The sequence below is a fragment of the Symsagittifera roscoffensis genome, chromosome 1 (assembly GCF_963678635.1).
Source record: "Symsagittifera roscoffensis chromosome 1, txSymRosc1.1, whole genome shotgun sequence".
Taxonomy (NCBI): Eukaryota; Metazoa; Xenacoelomorpha; order Acoela; family Convolutidae; genus Symsagittifera; species Symsagittifera roscoffensis.
The window spans coordinates 78,095,945-78,123,053 of NC_087062.1; the positions used below are offsets into that span (position 1 = coordinate 78,095,945).

Genomic DNA, 27,109 nt, shown 5'->3' on the forward strand with positions numbered 1-27,109 from the left:
GAGCAGTTTTTTTAAAATTTGACGTCGTTTTTCACAACAAAAAACATCGACCTGGCAGTATAATTTTCTGTTTGACTCTTTTGTTTAATTGAGAAAAAGTTTTACGGTTAACACTATTTCTCTGGATGCTTTTACCTTGCTTGGCTTAACATTTTTTCGACAGTTAGTTTTGTACGTGTTTTTGAAAGCTAAGCATCGTTTGATCTGATAAACGCAAAAAAATTGAAAATGGATATGTTTCGACTGTCCTCGACTTATGTTTTGTCTGTTCTCGACCTATGTTTCGACTGTGTTCAAGCTTTTCGGTTTTGCTCGAACTATTTTCGAACGGTTTTGCTCGGACAATGCTCGACCTGTGTTTCCACTGTGCTCGACCTATCATTCGACTGACCACAACCTATATTTTGATTTTCTTGACCAAAAAAGGGTATATTTCGACTGTGCACAACATATGTTTCGGCTTTCTCGACTATCAAAGAAGATGAGTCAATAGACAAAAAACTATAATTAATGCTTTTCAGTTGATTTTTTGTGATGATGCTTGGTTTGAAAATGAACTCTAAGAAACTGAAAAATTGCAAATTTCCTCAATAAAAAAATAATTTTTCCGAGGTGAATCTCCTATTTTTTAGAAACTTTTTTAAAAATCTGGACTAAAACTGTATATGTGAAAACTGATATTTGAGGAATTTTTGAAAAAATTTATTTTATCTTGGCGCTGGAGTCCTTATATTTCCAAAACTTGAAGGGTTCACTCTGAAATTTTAAGTTTTACGGCAAGCAAATCTCCTCACTTGATTGTTGCGGATTGCAATTTTATGACGGAAATCTTTTCTGAGCGGATTTTTTAAGCTCAACTTCCAATTTTAATTTAAATTAAATCTTGATAAAAAAAATTGATTGTACTTGATCTATGTTTTGACTGGGCTTGACCTATACTTTGACTTTTTGGACCAAATTCAGGAATCTTTTGACAATACTCGACCTATGTTTTGACTTTCTGGACCTATGTTTCGTCTTTCTCGACCAAACTTGGGTATATTTCGACTTTGTGGTCGACTTAAAACTGCTTCTCTACCGCGGATTTTTAGTAGCAAAACTGCACTTGCTCGACTTTCAAAGTCGAAACATAAAACATAAGTCGAGCACCTCGACCCGGATTTGCATACCTATTCTCAGAAATTAAATTCACTAGATGAGGTTTTTGAAGGTTCTCAGTGTTTGTACAATATTATCGTTGGATCTGCGGGTGATACAACTGCGGTTATTAGCTTTCACAAGTTCTCTACAGTGAACTGCTGTTGTGCGCCTGTTTAAAGCTACATGCATGTTTTTTTGGTTGTTTTTATCGACTGAGAGTTTGTGCTTTCCTTGCAGGTAATGAGCATGGACCATATAATGAAACAAATCACCTTTTTTTTAGGTGAACCAGGATGCATACTTTCGTCGAAAAACAATCCATATTGTTTTGGAAACCTACCTCCTTAGAATTTATGATCTGAGTCACTTTTCACTACTAAGAAAAATTTAGAATAAAAACCTCTCACTGTGCTGAAATTTTGAATTTAATTATTCATTTTGTATTTATTTAAACGTCATTCATTTAATCATGGAACATGCAGTCAGCATCGTTTGCGTCGAATTTGCACTGGTCGAATAATCCCTCGAACTCAGTCTGACACCAGGGCTCATGTGGGGTGAGTTTATCCACCGAATCCTGACAGTTGAGTAGTTCTCCGAAGACTGGGTGGTGCCACGGGAACACACAAGTTCCCCCCCACTTGCCCTCGCACTTCCCATCCGACTCAGGGAGATCGGGAACCGCCGGAGCAAGGTTTCTGATCCCCTCACAGTCGATCCTAATCATTGACAAAACAAAGCATACGTGCAGGGCAAGTCTAGGATATTCTCAAAGGGGCGAGGGGTTGGATTTTCAAAAAATTATCAACAATTCTGTCGGCCTTTTTGTAGGTTGACCAAACCCAATATACTAAAAAGACCCTGTTTTGGGCAAGTTTTCTGCACCTCACGCAAAGTTTTGGAAAAACAGGAAAAAAATATAGGCACTTTTGGACATTTATAGGCACTTAGTGGATTTTTTTTGACCGAAACATCGCGTTTTTTCGGCGCGCGCTTCCCCCTTAAAATTATCTAATATCGGCGCCGCAGCCTATATAAAAATTTGAGGGTCTGTCAGCCAAAAACGGATATTTCAAAATAGTTCAAAGGGTAACCCTTTCGGTCGGCAGAGGGGGTTTTTCATTTAAATTTTGATTGTATCTGTCATGCGTTTTTTCCTTTTATTGTATAATTAATAAGAATTACTGAAGCCAGCCGATCAAAAGACTTGAAGATCAACAAAGCTTTGAAGGAAAACACGGTAGGAAAAAACTCACAGAGCCCAAATATTCCGATCTTTCTTCAAAAATATAAGAAACTAGAAATAATTTGGGCCACCTTTTTTGAATAATAATGCAACTCAATCGAAAATTTATTAAGTGAACGATTACTTAAAATGATAAAGACATTTCTTATCAGGGCCAAAACTTGAATGGTCGGACTACCTTTTAATTAGTCTGGAAAATTTTTTGATAAAGAAAACTCTGATAAATTATAAACTTTGTTTCCCACTGCTAAAAGCCAATATCAAATATCACGGGTCATTATTTGAGCAGAAAAGTAGCTGGGACTGTTTTATTTGCATTGAATCAATTAGAAACCATTTTGAGATCGGTGCTCTTAAATACTTTGCTTTTACGATATCAAGATCACAAACTATAATTTAAAGCGCGCCTAGTTTATCCAAGACAATGGCCAAACTGGAAATTTCCACAACCCTAGATATTTTTACGAAAAAAGATTGCAGTAAAAAAAAATTTGGTATTTAAACTCAACAAACCAACTTAACTATCGGGGTATACAGAATTGTGATGAGAATTTTTGTTTCCATTGCCTAAAGTGGTGCAAATAAATGAAAAATACCCCAAGCATATTTAGAAAACTTCTGTTAAACGGCCAAAATTTATCAAATATTTATCGTATGTCCAGACTTTTTTCACTAAAACTAAATTCATTCAATCAAGTTTGAGGATTATGGTTTAATAATTAAAATTGAAAAAGATCAGTTTTGGGCCGTAAAACAGAAAATACCCCAAAATTTATTCAGTTACATTTTTCAGCAGTAGTAATAAAAAAAGTAAATTTGTTTTCCACTAGATAAAATTAGAAAACAATTTACTTCTTATCTTTCTTTTAAAAAAAATTACAGCTTATTTAATGATGTGTCACGGAAAACCCGGATATCAGAAATATCGAAAAAAAATGTTCATACTGGAGAGCAGACTTTTTGTTCCCCAATAGCCAATTTTTTTGTTTCATGATAGCCAAAAATTTTTGATTCGATCAAAGCTTAAAATCAATCGTTAAAAATATTGAACTCTTGAATCATACATAATTAAAAGGCTTTGTCTAAAAATAGTCGACACCATCAAGTAATTTATAGGGTGGGTATTCATTTGATCCAAATTGAAAAAACATTCCAACTTGACTTAAAAAAATTAAATCAATCCTGTTAATGCAAAAATTACTCAATTGGCCAAAAACTACGAAGCCGACTACTTTAAGTTTTTTCTTTCTATGACCGGCTCCCTCCAATGAGTCCTACCCTTTTGCAATGATTCCTGCCCTCTGTTGGCGCAAAGTCGCACTGCGGTGGTCATTATTTTGTTGTTTAGTTTTATGTTGCTAGAACAACAGACAACTTGTTTAATAAAATGTTGGCTAAAAAATCGACCAATCGAAATTTGAGCAGAAAATTGTGATACAAATCGAGCTGATTTATCATTTTGGTTCAAATGAACGTTGGTTTAAATGGGACTTAACCAAATTCTAGACCCAGAAAATACAAAAAAATCTGCAATCAAAGGATGGGGTTGCTTTAAAACAACCAAAAAATTGATTCATTATTTTCGGATCAAATAATTTTGAGTTATACCGACACGCTATAAAGAGCATATTTTTGAAAAAAAAAAAACTTTGCAACAGTTTAAAAAATTGCGTTCTATATTTTTGGGGCGTGCTCTCCAAGTCTCCTTTCAAACATTGATGTATTACTATTGTTCTTTGTTTTTTTCATGGATAACCAAAAAAATACTTCCCGGATAACAAAACAAAAATTGTTATTGGATAGCCAAAAAACGTTTACTTTTTTAGATGGACGAAAAATCTTACAGGGAAGGGTGGCCTGGTTTCTCTTTACTTGACAATCATTGTTCGTAACAACTCACTTTTTGCTATGTTTTCAGCTAGCAGGGAACGAAACCTTTTTCGGCTATCTGTGAATATGATTGTTTTTGTTCCGACTTTCGATACGAAAGTAACGGAATATTTGTGCTCGGGGTGGGTTTTTTTTCTTCAGACAAATTTCGACTTTTTAACTAAACATTTTTGACGGACTTTTTTTATATCATTCGAAAGCTATTGTTGTCCTGAGCTTAAATTTGAAAAGATATTTCACCTGTGATCAGTTTTTGTAAAGTTATGAGGGTTCAAAGATTGCCCTTTTGGCCATTTTGACCAATTTGGGACAATTAACGCGCGATATAATTCGCGCTATTAACGCGTAAGCGGAGATTTAATCCGTCTTAGAAATCGTTCCAAATTGGTTGTAGGAAGCTTAATGCCATAATTGATTTGTTACAAGGAGCTAAATCTATTGTTTTGTACTTTATATGGCGTGTGGGGAGATGATTTTTATAGAAAATTTTTCAAATTTTACTTTTTTTTTTTTCATTTTATTTTTTTTTTCATTTAATTTTATTATGTTGCTTATGTTATTACTGCTCCATAAACGTTAAAAGGCAGTCGGAACTTTCAGGGCTTTGCCCTGATACGAGTAGTCTTGTTTATTATTAGGAAACTTGTTAGAAAAGTTTTACTTCTAACTACAGTCACGAGACATTGAAAATAGAAATTTCTGGTTTCAAGGAGTTAATGAACAGATTCCTTTTTCACGTTTTTGTCGTGTTCTCTGCAACTACTAAAGATAAAGGATCGCAATTTTGGGACGTGCTAGATGTAGTTTTTTGGAAGGACTTTATTGGATCAAAAAAGCCATAAATCATAACTACTTTCAGAGGTATTCTTGCCCTGAAAACATCCTCCAAAACGACACAAGGAGTTTGAAGTTATGGGATCAAATTACTTCTTATTGAAGTTGATGATCATCATCTCTAGGACGCACAAAAACAATAGAATAACTCTGCGCAGGAAAATAGCCTTTTCTAGGACCGAATTACTTCTCAAATTCAAATGAAGGAAGACTGGTCCAGAGAGGCGCAACAAAATTTAGTTTCCTTCAGATCAAAAACACAAAATAAATTTGCTCTGGCAGACGTAAATGCTTGTGCATTGAAGCACTGCCCACGAGAAGATGATCACTGAACCGACAAGCTGTTGTGCGACTGGCTGGATAAAGCTTCAACTGATTTCCGTGTCTGCTATAAAGATATGCTGGCGTGTTTTTCTCGCTTCAGAACAATCGGAGCTAGGTTCTAAGGCTAATCTGACAACAAGGTGTTCTATGCTCATAGCACATGTGCATGTGACCATAGCAAGATTCAGGGCCATTCTCTGATTTCATACAAAAAAAACCTCAGGGAATCTACAGACTGCATTGTGAAAAATCCAACAGATTATCTACAGGTTATATATAGAGGTTGTTTTTTTGTACAGATAGCCTATATATTTGATACAGATTGTATTTAGATTAAATACAAGTTATATTCATGTTTTATAAACTATAAATCGATTATTTTGGCACAAAAATTCATTCATTTTTGGTGAAAGAAAATCAATTCGATCTGTATAGAATCGATTATCGCTCGTAAAATGGTTGTAGATAAATCGATCTACACTAATACTTACATTAATCTGTAGATTTTTGTTCCGACTTTCGATACGAAAGTAACGGAATATTTGTGCTCGGGGTGGGTTTTTTTTTCTTCAGACAAATTTCGACTTTTTAACTAGCCATTTATGACGGAATTTTTTTTATATCATTCGAAAACTATTGTTGTCTTGAGCTTAAATTTGAAAAGATATTTCACCTGTGATCATTTTTCGTAAAGTTACAGGGGTTTAAAGTTTACAATTTTGGCCAATTTGGGACAATTAACGCGCGATATTTCGCGCTATTAACGCGTAAGCGGAGAGTTAATCCGTCTTAAAAATCGTTCCAAATTGGTTAAAAGAAGCTTATTTGCCATAATAGGTTTGTTACAAGGAGCGAAATCTATCCTTTTGTACTTTATATGGCGTGTGGGGGGATGATTTTTATTTAAAAAAATTCAAATTTTTGAAAAAAAAATTCATTTTGTTTTATTACTTTTAATTTTTTAATGATATTTATTACTGCTCCATAAACCTTAATGGGCAGTCGGAACATTCAGGGCTTCGCCCTGATACGAGCAGTCTTGTTCTGTTTATAATCGATTTTCATCAAATTTTTGTCACTGCGGGAGTCAACGAATGCTGTTTTTGCCACCAATTGCAGTATGGCGTGTAGGTTAGAGGGTTTAATTTCTTTTTTTATTACTGCCGCAGAAAGATGCGGGTGCAAGTTTCCTCACCATCTTAACAATCAATGTGGACTCAATATCAGCTCCAACAACGCTTGTCGTGTTGTCTAACAAAAAAAGTGATGAATCATCATGTCTGGTGAAAAAAGTTTCACCTCCGTAAAATACAAACTTGCAAATGTTGAAGTAATTAGTTCTGTGGATAGCTCTTGTGGCCTTTAACCCAAAAAGAAGTCGGTAGTTTTTGCGGCATGTACAAGGGCCTAAATAATCGACGCCACAATTAGCAAACTGGAGACATTTTTTTGTTGGAGACAACTAAGTCAATTCGAAATGACACAACGCAGTCTTTTTGAATTGATCCCCTTAGATAGTCAAAAATTGGCTCCTGTGGCGCGTCTGAATTTGCCGGACGACAAGCTTAGGCAATTAATGGCATTTTTCAAAATTGTTGACTAATTGGTACAAAAAAAGTTTTTTAAGATGCAAACGAGACCAGCTGATCATACAAGATCGGTAAAACTAAGAAAAACAATTATGTTGCAATGATCCACATTTAAAATTGATTTACCCTTTATCACGACTCTGGACATGGAATCTCACTGCAAAGCATAGTTGAGGCATGGGGACGAGTCCTTCGCATCGATTTTTATGTAGACGCAAAAACGAAAGAATGCTAATCTTCTACCTTAAAACCCATTGAATTGAAAAGAACATTTTCTCGAAAAAACAGCCTCAATTCTGGTTGCTACATTTTTCCAAAGAGTCCTCCTTTTGGTATAATTTTACGAGATCAGTTTTTGACTGACTAACATCAATATTTTTCTAAAAGTGGACCCTTTGGAAAATAGGACCTTTGGAAAAATGTAGCAACCAGAATTGAGGCTATGTTTTTTCGAGAAAATGTTTTTTGAATATTTCTAAGTCGCCAATATAACTAAATTTGAGGGTAGGGCGACAACTCGTAACAGGCGACAATTCGTAACAAGCGACAATTCGTAACAAGGCATTGACAAGAAGATTACGCGTGCTCCGCTTCGCTCCGCTGCGCTGATATCTTGCACGAGAGGAATATTGCGCGAGAATCAGTGTTCCCCGCTTAATCTACTGTTACGAATTGTCGCTTGTTACGAATTGTCAAAGCAGCGCAGAATTTTTTTGACAAAAAAAGACTCGTATAGTTTTTTCAGAGAGCTCAGAAAATCAATTTGATCGACCCGAAAAAAAGGGCGACAAAATGTTCACTTTTTTTTCAAAAAACTGCCCCCCCCCCCCAGAAAAATTTCTGCGCATGCCACTGCATGATTGGTATAAAAATTTATAATCCTGATTTGCACGTTTTTGCAACGTTTTTTTTTTCTGTGATCTACGAATTGCTTAAAGTATATTAGCATAGAGTGAGTGCATTAACAAGGTTTGAGGAGGGCGTCTATATTTGAGGAGGGTGTTTCTACATTTATGGGTTTTTTGATCTTCAATGAAAAGATTAATTAGATGTTTAATTTATTTGACTTGATTAGACTTATCGGCACTTGGAGTCGATTTATTGGCATTAGAGGTTCAATTATTGTCAGGGTTTTGTGCCGGAAAGACCCGTTTTGCTCTACTCCAATAAGCAAAATTTTATGAGTAGTGTCGCAACCGTCTTTTGAGTAGTGTCGGGCCGTAAAATTGCCTTTGGGACGTTTTACAAAGCCGTGATTGCTCTGAAGTAACAGAAAACAAAGTTTTTTTCCGTTGCGAACACTCGGCTTATCGGCGTTTTATCCTGTTTTATCGTGTTTGCTATTGCTAGTAGGAAATTCAGATTTTTAATCAACTTCTTGGTAATGTTTGCTCGCTTTTAGTTTTATCGAAAATTAGAACTAGGAAATGTAAATTTCAATTGCCGCCAACTTTCAGAAATAATCGCAATTACTTTTTTTCTTAATAAAATCTTTTTCGAAATTTGTCAATTGGACCAGACTTATCTGAAACTCTTTCTAAAAACAATTCCCATTAGCGTTGCTAAAAAATGCATTTTGCCAAAAATGATTTTCAAGATCTTATTTTTTCAAACTTTTCCGGGGAGCTACGTCTGTACTTCTGCTGAAATAATTCAGAGATCCATTTTGACTGACTAACATTAACATTTTTTTAACAGTGGACCCTTTGGAAAAATGTAGCAACCAGAATTGAGGCTCTGTTTTTTCGAGAAAATGTTCTTTTGAATATTTCTAAGTCGCCAATATAACTAAATTTGAGGGTAGGGCGACAATTCGTAAAAAGCGACAATTCGTAACAAAGCATTGACAAGTAGAGGGCTGCATAGTTTCACGGCGTTCTAGCAATGAGATTTCGTTTGATTGTAAATGTAGTAAATTTTACAATGAATGGAATCTAATTTGCAAACAATTTATCATTATATTTTTTATTCCGACTTTCGATACGAAAGTAACGGAATATTTGTGCTCGGGGTGAGATTTTTTTTTCTTCAGACAAATTTGGACTTTTTAACTAGCCATTTTGGACAGAATTTTTTTATATCATTCAAAAAATTATTGTTGTCCTAAGCTTAAATTTGAAAAGATGTTTCACCTGTGATCATTTTTCGTACAGTTATGGGGGTTTGAAGATTGCCATTTTGGCCAATTTGGGACAATTAACGCGCGATATATTTCGCGCTATTAACGCGTAGGCGGAGATTTGATCCGTCTTAAAAATCGTTCCAAATTGGTTGAAAGAAGCTTATTTGCCATAATTGATTTGTTACAAGGAGCGAAATCCATTCTTTTGTACTTTATATGGCGTGTGGGGGATGATTTTCAAAAAAAATCAAATTTTAGATTTTTTTTTTTAAATTTTATTTTATTACATCAAATTTTTCAAATGTTATTACTGCCCCATAATTCTTAAAAGGCAATCGGAAGATTCGGTACTTCGCCTTGATGCGAGCAGTCTTGTTATAAACGTTGTATTTGAAGCACTAAAAAGTTCTTGTTCTTAAACCAGCAGATAGGGACCATCCTATTTTTCTTCTCATCATTTACACAATCACTTTTTCTTTTTTCTAAGTTGAAAGACGTGCAATAGACGTGCATTTTAATCAAGAAACACAATTTCGCAGGGTACAATTTTCTGACTTTTTCTAATTTCCGAAAACAAGTATTTGTAAATCATTTTTTTTGTAATCAGTTGTTCAGTACACTTACTTGACTTTATGTTCGCTTACAGCTAATTAGTTTGTTGAATGTCAATGAAGAGTTCTCCAAACCTTTTAATGCTTTCGATCAACACCATAGATATTAGGAGCCAATTCTAAAATCAAGAAAACTGATAACGTTCACTCGCCCTAGATCTTGTTTGTATTTCATAAAAAGTAGAAAAAAATCGATTGTGTTCTAAACTCTTTATCAAACAATTTATTGCAAATTCTGATCTAAAAAATTGATTTCATTTCGATTAAGGTCATTATTAAAAAAGCTTGTTGAGTAGAGCCAGTCCAACTTGCTCCTATAAAAAACTGAGTTCGAACATAAAAAACTAAAACACACCAATAATTGATCGGTTTGGCCAAGAATTGGTGATTGACAATTTCATACACCCAAAAATAATTTTGATAGCCCTTGTTACGAAACGAACCTTTAATTTGGGCGGGCAATGTTTGAGTGTCCAACAATTTTGTAAGCTGACTAACTATCCTTAAAAGTAAAGCTAATGATAAACATTCGAACTTTCATTATTTGAAGGAATACACGGAATACTTGAAATGTTTTTTATTTGGCTCTCAGAAAAACATTAGTGTTTCGATGGAAAATGTAAAGACCATGCACAACAATACAAATTTGACAACAGATCTGAAAAAAGAATGTTTTTGGGAACCTGAATTTTTTATACATTGAAGGAACGCAGCTTTGTTTGCTCCTCATACTTTTTAAAAAATAAAAAATAGCTTCGATAGAATTTATTTCAATTTTAAAAACAGTAAACGTGTGAACTGGTAAAAAACCCAAATCATCCACTTTTGAACATCTTCATGTTTTGATCATTTTTTGAACATCTTCAGGGCAATTTAATGGCAATAGAAATAGATTTTAGTGCAATTTTATGGCAAAAACAATAAAATTTATTGCAATTTTTTGGCAAAAACAATAGATTTTAGTGCAATTTTATGGCAAAAACAATAGATTTTATTGCGATTTTATGGCGAAAACAATAAATTTTATTGCAATTTTATGGCGATTTTAGGGCGAAAAAAAAAGAGATTTTATTGAGGTTATATGGAGACAAAAATTAATTTTATTGGAATTATGCGATATATGCAATATAAAGTCATGAAAATAATCCCTTTTCTTTCTATTATAATACAAAAGGTTTCCTAAATTGGTTAGTGATAATCGATTACAGTGGCAACATTTTCGGCAAAATTTTCTCAATATAGTCTATTTTTATCCGAGAAACTTCAGTGCGGGACAAAACCAAATCAGTTTTTTGAATCATTTTGGTTTGTTTATTGGAGGCAATGATTTGCAAATTTTTTCCAACTCTTAGAACTTAACCATTTTACCCCGCCATGTTAAAAAATTGAGGTTGTCCTAACAATAACAAAGTTATCCATAAATTATAAATTGTACAAATATAAGTTCTGGTACAATGATTATTTTTGATAAAGAAGAATAAATTTTGTTAAAGATCAAAAAAAACATGGCTTTTCCAATAATACCCCTATAACGAGAAAAAAAAACTGCACTCTCAGGAGGCGCGCGTTTTAATGCGATTGCGTGCAAACCTTTAAATGCATGCAGTGTTAAATTTATCAATTCATTTGTTTGCTCGCTAACTCCGAAACGAGCGAAAAAATCAAATAGTCGCAGATTTTGGTTTTGAAGGTGGATTCAGAATTTAACAATTTTATATTTTTATAAATTCGAGATATCCGAAGAACATTTTATCTTGTCTTTGTGAAATTCAGCGGCAAATTTTCAAAACAAATGCTAAATTTTAATCAGGGGTGTTACCCTTCAAGTACTAAAACATGCCTTGAATATCCAAATTAATCTTTTCAGCATTTGGAAGGAACGCTCATTCTTCCAAATCAATCAAGGTCTAGGTTTTTTTGTTTTAATTTGATCGAATAAAAAGCGATATTGAAAAAAAAACAATATGGGTCCTCTCTAAATATCGAAAATGCTGAAGACTTATTTTCTAGGACAATTTTTGCTTTATCCTAACTGCTGATGCCGACTTCGATGTTTTTCGCTAAGTTGGTAATTTCCATCGTAATGACTGATGGCGGCTTTGTTCTTACTTCTGCTATGGCGAAGTTCCAACTAAGTGCTGATAATACTGACTTTCAACTTAGTTAAAGTTGAGCTTTGTTTTTTCAATAACTTTTTAAAACATTAAGATTTTCATCAATTGTTTTAATTCAAACTGCTGCATAGAAATTAAAATTCAGTCGGAAATTTCAGGGCATAGCCTTGATAGTTATGAAACACATAGTTATGAACCACATGGTCTCGTAACGTCCCTTGTTGTTCCGACTAAAGATGAACTTTCTCCTAAGGCTACTTGATAGAAACACATTGTCTCATAATGTCGATTGTTGTTCCGACCGGTTGTTCTGACTCCAGACAGATTTCGACTTGGTAACTAGCAAAATTTGACGTCACTTCTTACTTATATTATTCGAAAAGTATTGTGTTGGTGACGCTTAACACGCGACTTGTTATAAACGCGTTCAAGGAGTTTCATTCTGTCTTAGAAATTGTGCTAAATTGGATTAAGGCATGCTCATTGGTCTAAATATATTATTATTCCGACTTTCGGGGTGATTTGTTTTATTCAGACCGAATCTCCAAATTTTTCCTTTTTCTTGGCCCCAGAAGGGGAGCGGTTACCACTAGATTGACTATGCTGACTTCTACAGTGCTGTGAAACGACCACTATTAGACTAACGTAACTACAAAACCGTTGTGATACTTTGATGCTGAAAGTTTCGCGATCAAAATTCACACGTTTCCAATTATATCGCATTATGAAATTCAAATGAAGCAGGCTAATTACTTTTTAAAATTCGTCAACGATCGTAATACTCGGCTCAAAATTCATAGTTAGTCAATATTTCGTTAGCCAAAAACTATTTAAGAACAGTTTATGGACAACCGGAACATTCAGGGCGTTGCCCTGATACGAGCAGTCTTGTTTTGTTTTAATATTAAAGTAATAATTCTAACACTAACGTCAAAATACAAATACATAGTAGAACACATGACACAAAACTCAACACATAAAATTACTTGTTTATCATATTTTTCGAATTCGCTCACAATCTCAAGTCTTACATTTTGGCCTCATTGATCTAAAAGTTCAAAAATCAAAAAAAAAATTCTTTTTGAAATTGGATCAAACTCACGAAGAAAAAAAGGGTCGGACCAAGACTGTTGAACCTTAAAAAAGCGATTTTCAACTACAATTAAGAGCGCACTTGGTCTGATATTTATAAAGCTTATGTAAAACGGCAAAAAAAAACAGAGAAAAGACCAAATTTGAGGTTAAATTACGTGAAGCTGCTTCCATTGTGGCATGTCCCACTTAAAACCCCTAAATATCTTAGTAAAAGCGATCTAGGTTCGTATAAAAATTTTTCTATCATTTTTCAGCATTTAGGTGGGTATAATCGAAAGGGCCGGAAAAGGATAAACTCTCAAGATAGCGTTTTTTTCCTTGTCTTAAACAGGGTCATAATTTCTTACACAAGTCTGTATAAGCGCAATGAACGTCTATTGTTGACTTTAAATGGAAGCAATTGCTACTCCAAGTTCTTATGTTAAAAAAAATTCTTCAGATATTGGTGAGTTTAATATAAAAACTTGCCGAAAAAACTGCACAAGTTTTCCTCGTTTCCTTCAGGCTGAGTTTAAGGATCTAGCTCAATTTAAACATTACATGGGAAACTAATGGTATAAAGATGCAAGGTTAAGCAAAAAAAATTAATTATACGAAGTTGGAAGGCATAAAAGGATCAAAAATTGAGCGATAAATAGAAGTTAGGACCCTAATGAAACTTAGAATCCTAAAATGAGTTACAAACTGCCAATTTAAGACGAATTCCTACGAGAAGAATCAGTCTATACCACGAGTATTTACCAAAAGTTAACTTTTGTATTCTAACTTAAGCTGAGTGCAAACTTATTGTTCTGATCACGCTATAGGGTCGAGAAACTTTGCTGGGCATTGAAAAAAAAAGGTTTTTGAATTGTCCAGATTTTTAATATTTATCCACTTTTGAAAGTGTAGCGTCGATGTGTACCCGAATATTTTTTCTACTCTTACTACTCTGAAACCAAAATTTGATCACCTAAAACTTAGATGAAAATATTTACTTTCAAGAAAATGTTTGTTTACGTACAGGACCATTTTGAACTTGCCACATGAACGTTGTATTGTCACAAAATTTGAGGTTTTAGATCATTTGATAGAAATGAAATGATAGCTTTAGATAGAATAAAACGGCTTTTAATTGCTGATTTAAATTTTTTGAAGCTCATTGCAGTTATCCGCCACCAATCCCCAATTTTAAAAGTCTTCTCTCGGTCACTAAGCATGAGATTCAGCGTAAAAATGAAAAAAAAATTATCTATGTGGTTTTTTCTCAATTTCAGCGATCACCCAATTTTAAATCTCAAAATTTGATCAAAATTGCTGAAAATATCTAGACAAAAACCATTGATAGTAACTCTGTTGATTTCCATTTAATCGCGGTTTGAAACTTAGTGAATGCAAGAAGTGCTTTTATCTATTCATGAAACAAACAGTCCTCGTCATTTGTGTCAAATTTGCACTGGTCGTAAAAACCAGCGAACTCCGTGGGACAGTACGGCTTGCGGTCTCCGAATTTATCAACAGCGTCTTGGCAGCTCGTTATTTCCCCAAACTCGGCGTGATTCCAAGGGAAGGAACAGATAGTACCGAAAATGCCTGGACATTTGCCGTCTGATTCAGGGCCAGGGGGTTGTGGGTTGGGGGGAACAGCCTCACAATCAATTCTGAACAAAGAAGGGAATAACAAGAGAACAAGAAATGAGCCAGTTTGTCCTGTGTTCCAGACCAACATTCTTTCACGATCTTTCGGGCGATGAATTCCAAGGCGGCAGCTTGCTTAGGTTTTTTTTAGTCAACAAGCCAGGAGGCCCAATACGAAGGTCAATTATTTAGGTGGCCGAAGAGCGCATATAACCAGTGCACATAGTAAGCTATGACTTATTTACAAGAGCTCACCTTGCAAATTGCAGCGCACGTGCGATTTGCACCCGCAATCATATGATTGCTGAGCACCACCACTACCTGATCTGTAGGTATCCGTTTCGAATCCAGAACTGTGCGATTTTTCCATCGCCAAGTTCCAATGGTCTGGATAGTTAGATTTTCATCACAAACATCACCATGTGTTATTCCATAAGCTGCCGTGAATTGTATTGGGCTATTTTGCGGCCTTATAAATGAAGGTTTTTAGAGAAATAGAGAAACACCAGGTACCGGACAGAGCCTACAAGCCAGAGAAACAACAACATCCCGACAGAACCATATCAGCAGTGCTAATAACAGGAGCAGAATGGGACAATCTCTAGTTGGGTGAAAGAAAACTAGAGTTCTCAATCTTTTATAGTCATCAGCAAGAAATTGGAAAAGAAAAGTTATAGAGAAGAGCGATTGGACGATTCCAGTTGAATTATTTTAATCAAATGAAGTAAAGTGGACGAAAACTAGGAATGCCGCACGTGTTGCCCTTCGCATATTTCCTCCATCTTATTTCTGTGCCAAAAAAATTAAGTGGTGTGAAGAATGTGGGGGTTGAAATGTCTGAAAACCAAACAATAGTACCATAAAAACAGAAGAATAAAACTCTCAAAATGGGCATTTTAAACTTAAAAAAAACTAACCTGAACCTCCAGTAATTCTCTTGATAACCTTTTGCTTGCTGAATAAATACCCAGACTAAAATTTTTAAGGAAAAAAGACGAATCATCAAGAGGGAAAAATAAGGAGGGGAGGGGAGGGGCGGAGATGAGTTTTGCTGTAGTTTGGCTGCAAATTAAAAAAAAAAGGAAGTTTACGGGCTGGAGGAGCAGGTCTTCAGCCCGCCGTATTTCTCGATGTTTTCGGGGTATTCTTTGAGATTGCAGTAAGTCTCTTCGTCAAAAGCGGGCGACCCGACCCAGTTGCCGGCGATTCCGTAGATGCACACCACATTCACTGTCTGTCCTCCCGCACCGTAGTCGCAAATGGCGAAATCACAGCCGACGTCACTAGTATCAGACCACATCAACTGAAACGAATTGCCAAGTAAAAACACGATTTAGATTTTTTGACAAAAAATGATATTGAACTATTTTTAGTTCGACCAACATGACTTTCCGAGCTCCCCTAAAGCCCCATAAGGACCCTATTTTGTAAAAAGTATTGAAACAAAAACAAGCGAAAACTGAAATTTTGAGTAGTTTTTGAAAAGTTTTGAGTTTTTTTAGCGCGCGCTTCCTGTTGGATTAATTGTTATTCTTCTTCTTGATTAATTGTTGCTCCTTGTCTTCCTGAAATTTTTTATTTAAGTTTGCAAAAGTATAAATATGCATAATCTAAATATTTTGCGGTGAATATTGTTTTTTCTCAAACAAACTTCACCAATGCCTTTTTTATAGTTGATAACCTTGCGCATATTTTTTAAATATTTTTTATACTTCTCCGAGCATCCGAACATTGCTTCCCAACTTTCAAGCGTTGAGTGGATAATTTAGGAGCAAGTTAACGACGCACCAAAATTCGTATGACGCGGATGTAAAATTGGTTTGTCTGAAAAATCAAAATGGTCTCGTGATCTAACATTGCTCCATGACTCGGCATATGAGAAGACTACTTTAAATTAGGCTTTAATCTCTTCAGAAATTGAGTGAGAGGATTCGTACCTGAGTAAAATGTCCGATCATTCCATTGCCTGGACATGACCCGTATTTCTGGCCGCCCCCTGGGTACGAGTAGTCTTTGATCTCACTGTACCACCCGTTCACGGCATCACGTGCAATCCTCGGCATGTCCTCGTTGATGATTTTTCCACTTGTCCACATCGCGTAGAGATTCTCCCCATTGGTGTGGAAACCTCCCAAGCCCTTGCGGTCTTCGTTGTTGCTATGCGGCAGTCCTTGACACTGCATGCTCTGGAGTGTCTTGGCGTAATTTGTCGCGAAGGTTGCCAAGGCGCCGTTCCAACTCAGGGCTCCTAGTCCCCCCGCCTCTTCCCTCCATTTGTTGTGGACGCATTGCGTGTTGATGGCGAACTCGTCGTTCTCGGAGAGCGACCCATCGTCCTGCTCAACCCTGTAACATTTAACATATATCGAATCCATTTTTGAATTTTTCAACACAAGTTCAGAAATCACGAACAGATTGATTTAAAACACGCTCCAGAAAATAGATAGTAAATATGACAAAGTCTAAAAAGGTATGAAGATTTTAAGGGGAGAGGTAGATTCAGTTTTGCATATGATTTGATTTTGAACAGAAACTGACTCCCTAGTTGATTTATTCTCGGCCAAAAAATTTTCAGCGGAATGTCTGCGCAGTAATAAGCAGCAGATTAGGGGTTACGGCGGGAGAATGCACTCGTGTTCCTCAATGAATTGACAACCTGGTCCCTCGGTTTGGTATTATTTTACGAAAATCTTTTTTGATTGAAAAACGCGCCATTTGATACTAGATTTAAGGCGGAGAACGCGCGCACCAAGAAGCGCGATTTCTGGTTACGTATCAGCATTAAGATCACCGTTTATTCATACTCGACAGAAAACAGACTAATACTTTATTAACTAATCAGAATCGAGACAAGGAAGAAATTAATAATTAATAATTGTTTATTTCGTATAGTTGCTTTCTCATCTCGATTCTGATTGGCTAAAATGGTACTAGTCTGCTGACTGATGAGTATGAATACACGGTTGTCTAAATACTGACAGCATTTCGCAATTTCTGTTAGAAAAACTGCAATAAATATACGTTTTCTTCATTGGGGCGGATTTAGGGCGGGGGGGGGGGGGGGGGGGGTTTAGCTGACGCATTTCTGTCTGAGGAACTAGTTTGCGACATCGATTCTCGGCCGACCCGCTATAAAATTTTTCTTAAGGTGTCTTTGGTGTTGCTATATACCAATTTTAAAGGGAGTGCGCGCCAAAAAACGTGATTTCTTGGTCAAAAGCGCCTTTGGCGCTACTATATACTAATTTAGAAAATATGTGCGCTCACAGTTTTTCTATTAGTACTTTTGCCGCTACAATATACTAATTTTGAGGGTAAGCGCGCGCCAATTTACGCAAATTGTTGGGTAAAACTTTCCGAAAAGTGCACAAAGGCGGCTCTTATGACCTCTTTTTTCAAAAGTTTGCCGGCGGAGCAGAAAACATTTTCGCAAAAATAGGGTCCTAAAAGTGTTTTTGGGAAGCTAAGGAAATCAATTTACTCGACCCAAAAGAAGGTCAACAAACTTTTTAAAAAATGAGGACTTTGCTTATGAAGAAAATGGCTGTGACAGATTTCGTCCCATGACAGATCTCGTCCCATTTTAATTTCAACAAAATTCGCCCCATTTCAAAGTGTGAACAGATCTCGTCCCACAAATTTGGATATTGGATATTGTGCTGATTTAAACTAACCGGACAAAACGCGTTAAACTTGAAATTTAAAACGCATTTTTCTCGAATTGGGTTGAGGATAGGTGATTTTTATGAAGACAAAACTTGCTTAAAAGTTTAGCAGAACTAATATTTTACCCCAAAAATGGGTCAGTTAGGTTTTTTTAGTTAATCAAAAATTACGCCGAAAATACCCAGTCGATCACATATATAATTATATCAAAGTGAGCCCCTTACGTAGTCCAACAAATTTTTATTGAAGGGTATAATCTCCAAAATTTTGTATAAATAAATTTAATTTAGTTTGATAGACAAAAAAGGTTGTTTTTACTATACAAAAAACCAACTTTTTATTTAAAAACAATTTTTAAACAATTTGCAATTTTGTTTGGAGAAAATACCCTTCTTCAAGTTTGTTGAGCTACGTAAGGGGCTCACTTTGATATAATTATATATGCGATCGACTGGGTTTTTTCGGCGTAATTTTTGATAAACTAAAAAAACCAAAATGACCCATTTTTGGGGTAAAATTTAGGGCCCGAATTTCGCAAATCAAAATACACCATATTATTTCTGCTAAAATTTAAAGCAAGTTTTGTCTTCATAAGTTTTTACCTAAACTCAACCCAATTTGAGAAAAATGCCTTTTAAATTTCAAGTTTAACGCGTTTTGTCCGGTTAATTCAAATCAGCACTGTAGGGTGTTGGATATGTGACGAAATCTGTATGGGACGAAATCTGTTTAATAAATAAATAGGACGAAATCTGTACTAGGACGAAATCTGTGCCAATCGGGGAAAATAGCCATAATGCGGAAGAACCGTTTTTATGCCATCTGAAAACAGCCTTGAAATCAGTAAGAAAATCATGTTTTAGCTTATATCAATCTTGGAAAGTTGTGGAGACATTAAATTTGGCGATTGGTCTGTACATTCAAAGTTTTGCTCTAATACGAGTAGTCGGACTATTCAAGCAGAAGAAGCTATATAAGTCCGACAAAAAAAATGAGAAATTTGTTCGTTCGTACACAAAGTCAGGGGCGGATTTAGGGGGGGCGGCGGGGGGCGGACACCCCTTCTCAGGGATTCGAGCCCCTGGCGACACAAAGGGTCCCCCTTTTATACTTTTTCAGAAATCCATTTTTGGCCGACCGACCCTAAAAATTTTCTAAAGGCGCCTTTGGCGTCAATATATGCTAACTTTTTGGGGGAGCGCGCGCCAAAAAAACGCAACTTTTTTGTCAAATTTTTTCAAAAAGTGCCCAAAAACGGCTTTTTTGAGTGTTTTTTCAAAAATTTGGAGACAATTTCGCCAAAATAGGGGCAATACAGAGCTTTGCGAGAGCTCGAAAAATCAATTTGGTCGACCTAAAAAAAAAAAAAGGTCTTCAAAATTTTGGAAAATTTTTGGAAAATCCGCCCCCCCCCTCGAGAAAATCCTAGATCCGCCCCTGATCCGTTGTAAATGTCGAGAATTAAAAAATCATAGATCCATCTATAATCAGCCAAAAAAAATTTGACTTAGAGAAAAAAGTGGTTTCGAGAACCAAATCAGCGTCTGATTGGGGTGTCAAAAATCATCTTTTCTACGTGAACACTTGAGCACGTGGGGAAGACGAACCTACACCAAACTGGTTGCTGAATTTCCAGACACTCACGCTTGCCACCATACAAAGCAGCTGTAACTGCCGTTTCTTTTATCCAATCCTTTTTCCCCGCTCATGACTTATATTTTTATTCACCTTTGCGCTGCTACATTGGGAGTTTGAATTATAAATAGCTCTAAATCCTCTCAGAAAATCCGCCCCTGCACAAAGTCATATCGAATGTATTCTTTCGCGGTTTTGTCAGATTTGTATTTGAGGAAAATTAGGGTGATTAATATTTGAAAATTTGACTGGACTCGATGGTTTGACATACATCTGCGCCTTTCAATCCAAAGATCAGATGTTCGAGGCCCACCATGATCTCTGCTAGTTGCTTAGGATGATGCAAAATTACCATGCCAAGAAAAATAACCAAAAAAATTGCATGTAGTTTTTAAATATTAGGGGAGCAGTGGTGAAGTGGTAAACGTCTCCGCCTCTCAATCGAAAGGTCGGATGTTCGAGGCCCACCATGATCCAAGCTCGTTGCTTGAGGGTGAGGCAACATTACCCAGCCCAGAAAAATAACCAAAAAAATTGCATGTAGTTCTTAAGCAGGGGCACAACAGCGGTTCGCCGTGATGAGCTGTACAGCTCGTATGTTGGTCCTATCCCTCGTGGATAAATGATCTTAAAAATAGGGGCACAACAGCGGTTCGCGGTGATGAGCTGTACAGCTCGTATGTCAGGCCTTTCCCTCGTGGATAAAGAGTCTTAAAGATTAATAAAGAGCAATGAGATTTGTGACCTTTTGTATGTTTTCTGGGCAGTGGTGTCGTACTGGTCGTAGGCCCAGGACCCATTTGTGCACATCACCCACATGTTGGGGAAGTCGGGGTTCGTGCACTGACACTTGCTCAAATCTACCCCCTTCACACTTGGACAGTTCGTACATCCCGCCTACAGAAAAACATCAACTATAAACAAAAACAGCCGGTTGCTGTGCAAGTAACACAGAAGGTTTCGAAACAATAATATAAAAATAAACAAAAACAGTTTTTTTCTTTTCACTTTGTGTCGTTTTTATTCGTGGTGCGATGAAAAAGTCTGATAATTTCGTTTAAAATAATTCTAAAGTTTTGAAAACACGCGTCGACAAAACCTCACAACTCCCCCACCTGTCTCCCCCCCCCCCCCCCCCCCCCCACACACACACACACATTCAGTAGTCCAAAAACTTTTACTTTGGCAAAATTTGAAAACAGTCAATATAATTGTAGCTTTATTCTGACAGCACATTTTTAAGTTTTACAGCCAATAAAGGCTTAATATTTGACCATAACGTTCTGGAGAACTCTTATTGTTTGCAACCCAATTGGGCTCTGAAAATAAGATTTTATACAGTTGGAATAGACCAGCTAAACTGTCAAAAAAATCTATGTATTTGAATATATTGTCTCATTATTGACTTTACTATTGTACAAAATCCATTGAAACCCTAAAAATGGAGACGCGAAAAAAAAGAAAAAAGAAATCTTCTATATTCAAAAATGCGTGTATGTGCTTGTGCATTGAGAAAAAGTTTGTGTACTCGAAACAAATGGTCATCAAGCTACCATTATAAATATTTCTGTGATTGTCTCTGTGCGAACTATAGCAGCACAACAAAATTTTTTAATTTTCATTTTAAAAAAGTCGATTTTAGGTTCTTTTCAATGCCGCACATAGATTCCGCAAAAATTTGAGTTTCATTTATCTGATAATTTTCTAATCGGTCAATATTAGTTTTAAGGGCCTGGATGCATTCGTATTCCTAGATATTTTCGTCACTTTTTTCAGGTTTTTGAATACTCAATTCTGATTGACTGAAAACGTTTAAAAATAAATTCTCAACATTCGTTCGGGTCCCTCCATTATGAAGGACGCCACCCGAGCTTAATATGGCCGACTAGCTGGTGCTGTAACATTTCCTTAGAAAGTTAAGGTGAGGTCAGTTTCTAGACGGCCTTTTTTCAAATGAAATTAAAAAAACGTCCTATATCAGGCCAAAGTCGCGCATGTTCCGACTGCCCCATAATCGGAATAGTTGTTGTTATGAAAATAACTTAAAAAAACGAAAAATATGGAGTTTAATTTTTTTAAATAAATATTTTCTGTAACAACAGTGATTCAAACCGATTAAGGGGCAGTTGGAACACGAGCAGTCTTTTTGATTTCCGAACACGAGCAGTTCTGCGGGAATACGAGCAGACTTTTTGATAAATTATTATTGTTTTCACTTTGCAAAAAAGCCGACCTTAAAGTCACTTTTTACTAAAGCACTCAGCCCTTCTACCTTTTCCCAACACAGGCCATTTAATAATTTTCTTCATTTTTCTACTTCATCCAATTGTCATGAAAACTGACATTTGGTTGTATTACGCAATTAAAATCCCATTTTATCGCTATAAAATTTCATAAAACCAATAGATTCTCTAGAAAAAACTTTCAAAAATTGGCCTGCTGAAATGGTGGAAAAACCAAGCATTCAATTACAAGTTATTTTAAATTCATATTGGTAGTTGTTTTTGTTAGTCAGCGAACTTTTTGACTGAAACTTCTTTCAGTGTTCCCACCAAAAACTAAAAAAGAACCAAGTATCAATTGATGAGTTCTAATGAAAAAAAGTACTTACAATTGAATGAAAAATTATTGTCTTTCCCGTTTTAGTACTCCAGGGTATTGCAGCTGTTCATTACGAGGCCAAATTGTGCAATGGAAAGGCACACAATTTTGTGTCTGTATGTTGCTAGAGTTTAGAAAAAAGTCTTTGAACAAAATCCAAAATGTATTATTTGTAGACACTTTAGTTTTGTGTCGGACTCCGCAACCAGCGAATATAGTTTGTTTTACCGGATTCCGCAAAGATAAGCTGATTCCGCAAATGTAAGTGAACTCCGCAAGTCTATGCGGATTCCACGTACACTTTGCTGATTCCGCTTACAATTTGAGGAACCCGTTTACAGTTTACAGATTCCACCTACTGTTCCGGATTTTGCAACAGCCTAAGTTTACTAAACACATATGTTATTATTTGTTCACGGATTCCACAAATTGTTCCAGATTCTACAAAAATTGTTGCGGATTCCTTAAATGGAGCAATTTTGAGGAAAATATAATTTTAGCTATTTGACCGTGCAATCCAAAACAGCAAAGAAGATTTCGCGACAAAGCTTGTTTGGCCTGATGCGGAATCCGCTTACAATTTTTCAAAATGCACAGTTTGGCCTCGTAATTTTACACGCAAAACTTTTACATTAGGTAAACAATAATTTGCGGTACCAGGAATCTAAAAGTTGAATAGCATTAAAGAAATGGAACCGAGAGAAATAAAACAGCATTTCTTATACATTGGAGCAAGAGAGCAATTTGCCTGGGGATTTCACAAACTTTGAGAGAAAACCTGGCTCCTAAAATTTTTTGGTACAAAAAGTGTCCAAAAAAAAAACAAAAACAGGGTTTTATGATTGGCTGAAAAATGAGTGATCGGCAGTAATGGTGCTGTTGTTTATTTTTGTCGATGGTTCTGGACTAAATCGAAAACGTGCTCTAAATATATATTTTTTTGAATTTAGAGCTAATGTAACTATTACTCTTTACTCGTTTACAAATATATAGATTCGAAGGACGGTATTAGCCTTCGAGAGCCTGTGTTCTGGCGCCTCAAGTCAAAAAATATGCTGTTTTGCACTTGCAATTTCTCTATTTCTCTGGTATAGATACTACAGACTTTCTTCAATAGTATTGATAATGAAACCTTAAAATGACATGTAAGTAATGTTATGCTGATATTACTCTGGACTGACCAAACTTGAGGCGCCACTGATGGGACCCCCGTCGTAGCAGATCTTCCAGTCTGACACACACCAGTTGGACTCACACTGCTCGTCGTATACACAATTATTATGCACTCTCTTCACACTACTCCGAATACTATTAGGCTTCACACACCCATCTGAACAACAACAAAAAAAACAACAAAGATTGTTGTTAAGAAGATCATATGTTAGTCGAATTTTGAACCAATCAGGAGTGCATCAAAATTCGAGTATACAAGCTCTAGTGCTACCTTACTGTATTTATTTATAGGGGTGGAAATTCTTAAGTAAATGAAATGGCGGATTGTTAAGTTGACCCAACAATTGAACCAAGTGAGCAATCTCCGCCCTAAATCAATTCAGGGAGGAGATTGTTCATTTGGGTTAAGAGCATTTATTTTCAACCATAATCAGAGTTTACGAGGGAGATTGATCACGTGGGCCAAATAACCTATCTAATAATTGCAGAAATTTTGAACTGACGAAATTATATTTAAAAAGCAAACGATATTTCAGAAATTTCTGTTCCACATGATCAACTGAAAACTATAATTTTAACACAAAATTTGTTAAAAATGGCCAATTACTTTTTATTTTCTTAGTTATTTATGTTTTTTTCAACTTTTTTGTATCTCTCTGTAAATTTTTTTTTCATGGCTCGCCAGTGGGTTTGTGCGTGAATATAATTCACGCAGAAATCAATATTCACGCCAAAAATCAAATATTTTGCTTCAATCTGATAAGCTAGAATTAGCTGTATCGAATTAGATCTGTTCAACTAACTCAAATCGTTGGTTCAAATTCTTAAGTCAAATTCAAATAAGCCGGATGGATCGAAAATTTAGAAAATTAGGTAAATTTTTTAAATTTGTTTCAAATATGCTGCAAAGTTTTCATTACGAGGCCAAACAGTGTATTTTGTGAATTGTAAATGGATTCCGTAACAAGAACGCTCTCTTTGATCTTCCTTTGTTCTTTCGGTTTCTTTGGTCGTTCCGACGAAATTTTAACATGTTTAAAGACTTGTCTCTGGATTCCAGAGACCTACAGACACTAAATTATGCGCTTATCCAGTGCACTGTTTGGTCTCGTAATGTTACCCTGGCCAGAAAGAAAAACGCAAAAAATAGCTTCCGGATAAAAATTGACTGCCTTCACATCTGCTCAAATTTGTTTTTGTTAGAAATCGGCAGATCAAATTTTTATCTGCATTTATTTAATGAGTTTTACAAAGTTGCGAAATAATTAAACTTGGGCGGAATAATAAATGAGACCCTTCTTTTCAACCAGAAAAACTAACTTGTTGGATTTAGCTAAATAATGTTTGCCTTGAAGTTACTTTCACAGATAAATTACAATCTTGCTCTTCGAGAAGCTACTCAGTGGATACACATGAAAAATGAAAAGACAATTCCTTTACAATTAGCCCATAAGGTTTCAACCTCTGCTACTTTTTTTCTTACTTTTTTGTAGTTTTTTTTCAAGGGTAGCGACGCAAGTTGTTAAATTTAGCGTCCAGTAGTGTTCAATTATTGCTTCTTGATTAATGCTTCGGCTGGTTTATAAACCACCGATATGTCAAATGATTGCGTAATTGCTGGCTTAGAATTTTTCAATAGTAAATTTGAATAGTTTTTCCTAGATATTTATTTTAGTTTGTTATGTTAGATAACAAAGATACGCTCAGGGTGCAAAACTAGCTTTTTTCAGGGGTATTTCCAATTTTGAAAAAAAAAGAAAACTTTTTTCTAGGTCAATTAAAGGGTTTTACTGAGCTCTCTCAAATCACAATAACAGGATAAAAAACAGGATAAAAAAGCCAACTTTAAGGCATTTTTTGGAAAATGTTGACCGAAAAATAGCTTTTTCTCGGCGCGCACCCCCCACTCAAAGTTAGTATATATTGGCGTCGAAAACGCTTTTAGATAAATTTTAGTGTCAGTCAGCTAAAATTGGCTATCTCAAAATAGTACAAAGGGGGACTTTTGTGTCGGTAGGTGTCGAATCCCTGAGATGAGGAGGGTTCCCCCCCCCCCCCTAAATCCGCAACTGGATACGCAGATGAGAACGATGCTGCAAATAATCTGACTGCTGTTTATGTTTTCTCAAAACTTAATTGGGATTTCAAGCAAGTCTGAGTTTTAGAGCCTTTGAAGGAAATCTGGAAGTTTAGATCTACCCGCCACTTTCTATTCACAAAACTTAGTGTAATGAAAAGATTGATAATAGAAAAATTTTTCAATAGTTTTTGTCATAAGAAAGGCAGCACATAAAAATTCTCAGATGTGCGCGCATCTCCCCAAAGACTCTTTTTCATTTGAAATCCAGTCGCCTATTTTCAAACCAGAGACAACGTTTGATGAGCTATTAGATTATGAGAGAAATTGACAAGGTGCTTACGATTTAGAACTCAGTTTAATGTTCAGATCGGCTAGGTATTTAACTTTAGTTCCAGCGCAATGGAAAAAAAGATAAAAGAATCTGCGACGAGCAGAAATGTTCAAACATGATTATCATCATACTTACTTCCCTTGACTTCCTCCATACTAGCTCTCAGATCTTCACAAGTATTTCCGGCCCAGTGGTAAGTAGCATTGCTCACACACGCCAAGACGCCGAGAATAACACCGAAGCCTCGGTAACAACTCAATTTCATCTTTTTTTGCGGTTATAGCACAAACAGCCAAGTTGAACGATTTGTCTAGTAGTATAACTCGAATTTAGGATCAAATATAGAGCAGAATAATTGGTCAGTTTTTATTATCAATTATCGTAAAAACAACCGACTAATTTCAGATAGTGCTGAGGAATTTATGGTGCGTGTTGCAAATTTCAGTCCCCGAGGATAGCAACAGCTCGGTTGATAATTGAAACTTTCATATTTTGCCCCCTCTATCTAACGCAGGTTTAATTAAATTTCGCTAAATTTCAATTTTTGAATCACACCACGGCATATGCTAGAGTGTTGACCACTGATGAAAATTTTACTGGAACTTTGAAAACTAACATTAAGTACCAATTTTCAGAATTGGAAACTTCTGGTGTCAACTTTTTCTATTTTCATACCATCTGTTCTGAGATAATATCAAAACAATCAATTACTGAAAAAAAACTCTCCATTTTGTCAGTATACTTTGAAATTATAACAGAAAATTACTTTCTTACTTCAATGAAGTGTTTTTGGTTAAACTTCAGTAGTTTTCGGTTTTTCACGACTGGCCTGTTTCTACCCCTCAACCGACCCAGACTAAAAAATGTTTTACATGTAAGCTCTATTTTATCATAAACCATGGATGAAGTTAAAACTAAATTTGAAAAATGCAAAAGCAAAAGGGTCATAAAGATTACCATGAAAACATATTATGGGCAAATTAGTGTTTTTTTTCTGTAAAGAAGGCCAAATTTATCAAACTATTGATTGAGCTCCTATTC

General features: G+C 35.7%; 3 protein-coding genes across 5 annotated transcripts in view; 1 reads left to right on the forward strand and 2 right to left on the reverse strand.

Moving 5' to 3' along the window:
* LOC134849916 (UDP-N-acetylglucosamine transferase subunit ALG13 homolog) overlaps positions 1–27,109 on the reverse strand; it is a 342,028-nt gene that overhangs the window by 86,518 nt on the left and 228,401 nt on the right. The window lies entirely within an intron of this gene.
* The window catches only part of LOC134849933 (uncharacterized), a 222,837-nt gene that overhangs the window by 48,889 nt on the left and 146,839 nt on the right, over positions 1–27,109 (forward strand). The gene's annotated exons all lie outside the window — the stretch shown is intronic.
* Positions 1,553–26,594, reverse strand: LOC134849746 (uncharacterized). 2 transcript variants are annotated; one of them, XM_063866537.1, is made up of 6 exons: positions 26,204–26,594; positions 23,666–23,814; positions 20,629–20,780; positions 16,520–16,928; positions 15,674–15,885; positions 1,553–1,859 (listed from the first exon to the last, which is right to left on the reverse strand). In XM_063866537.1, exons 1-6 carry the CDS (start codon positions 26,331–26,333, stop codon positions 1,604–1,606), a joined length of 1,308 nt encoding a protein of 435 aa, XP_063722607.1. In that variant the 5' UTR covers positions 26,334–26,594; the 3' UTR covers positions 1,553–1,603. The 2 variants fall into 2 exon arrangements, with proteins under 2 accessions (XP_063722607.1, XP_063722608.1); XM_063866538.1 differs by lacking the exon at positions 1,553–1,859 and adding an exon at positions 14,286–14,605.

Excerpts from the sequence above, each read along its gene's own strand:
- LOC134849746 (XM_063866537.1), bottom strand. The coding sequence starts at position 26,333 with ATGAAATTGAGTTGTTACCGAGGCTTCGGTGTTATTCTCGGCGTCTTG. Across the intron at positions 20,781-23,665 it reads TCAGTGGCGCCTCAAGTTTG|GCGGGATGTACGAACTGTCC; the intron begins GTCAGTCCAGAG and ends GTTTTTCTGTAG. Across the intron at positions 16,929-20,628 it reads GCCCAGAAAACATACAAAAG|GGTTGAGCAGGACGATGGGT; the intron begins GTCACAAATCTC and ends TAAATGTTACAG.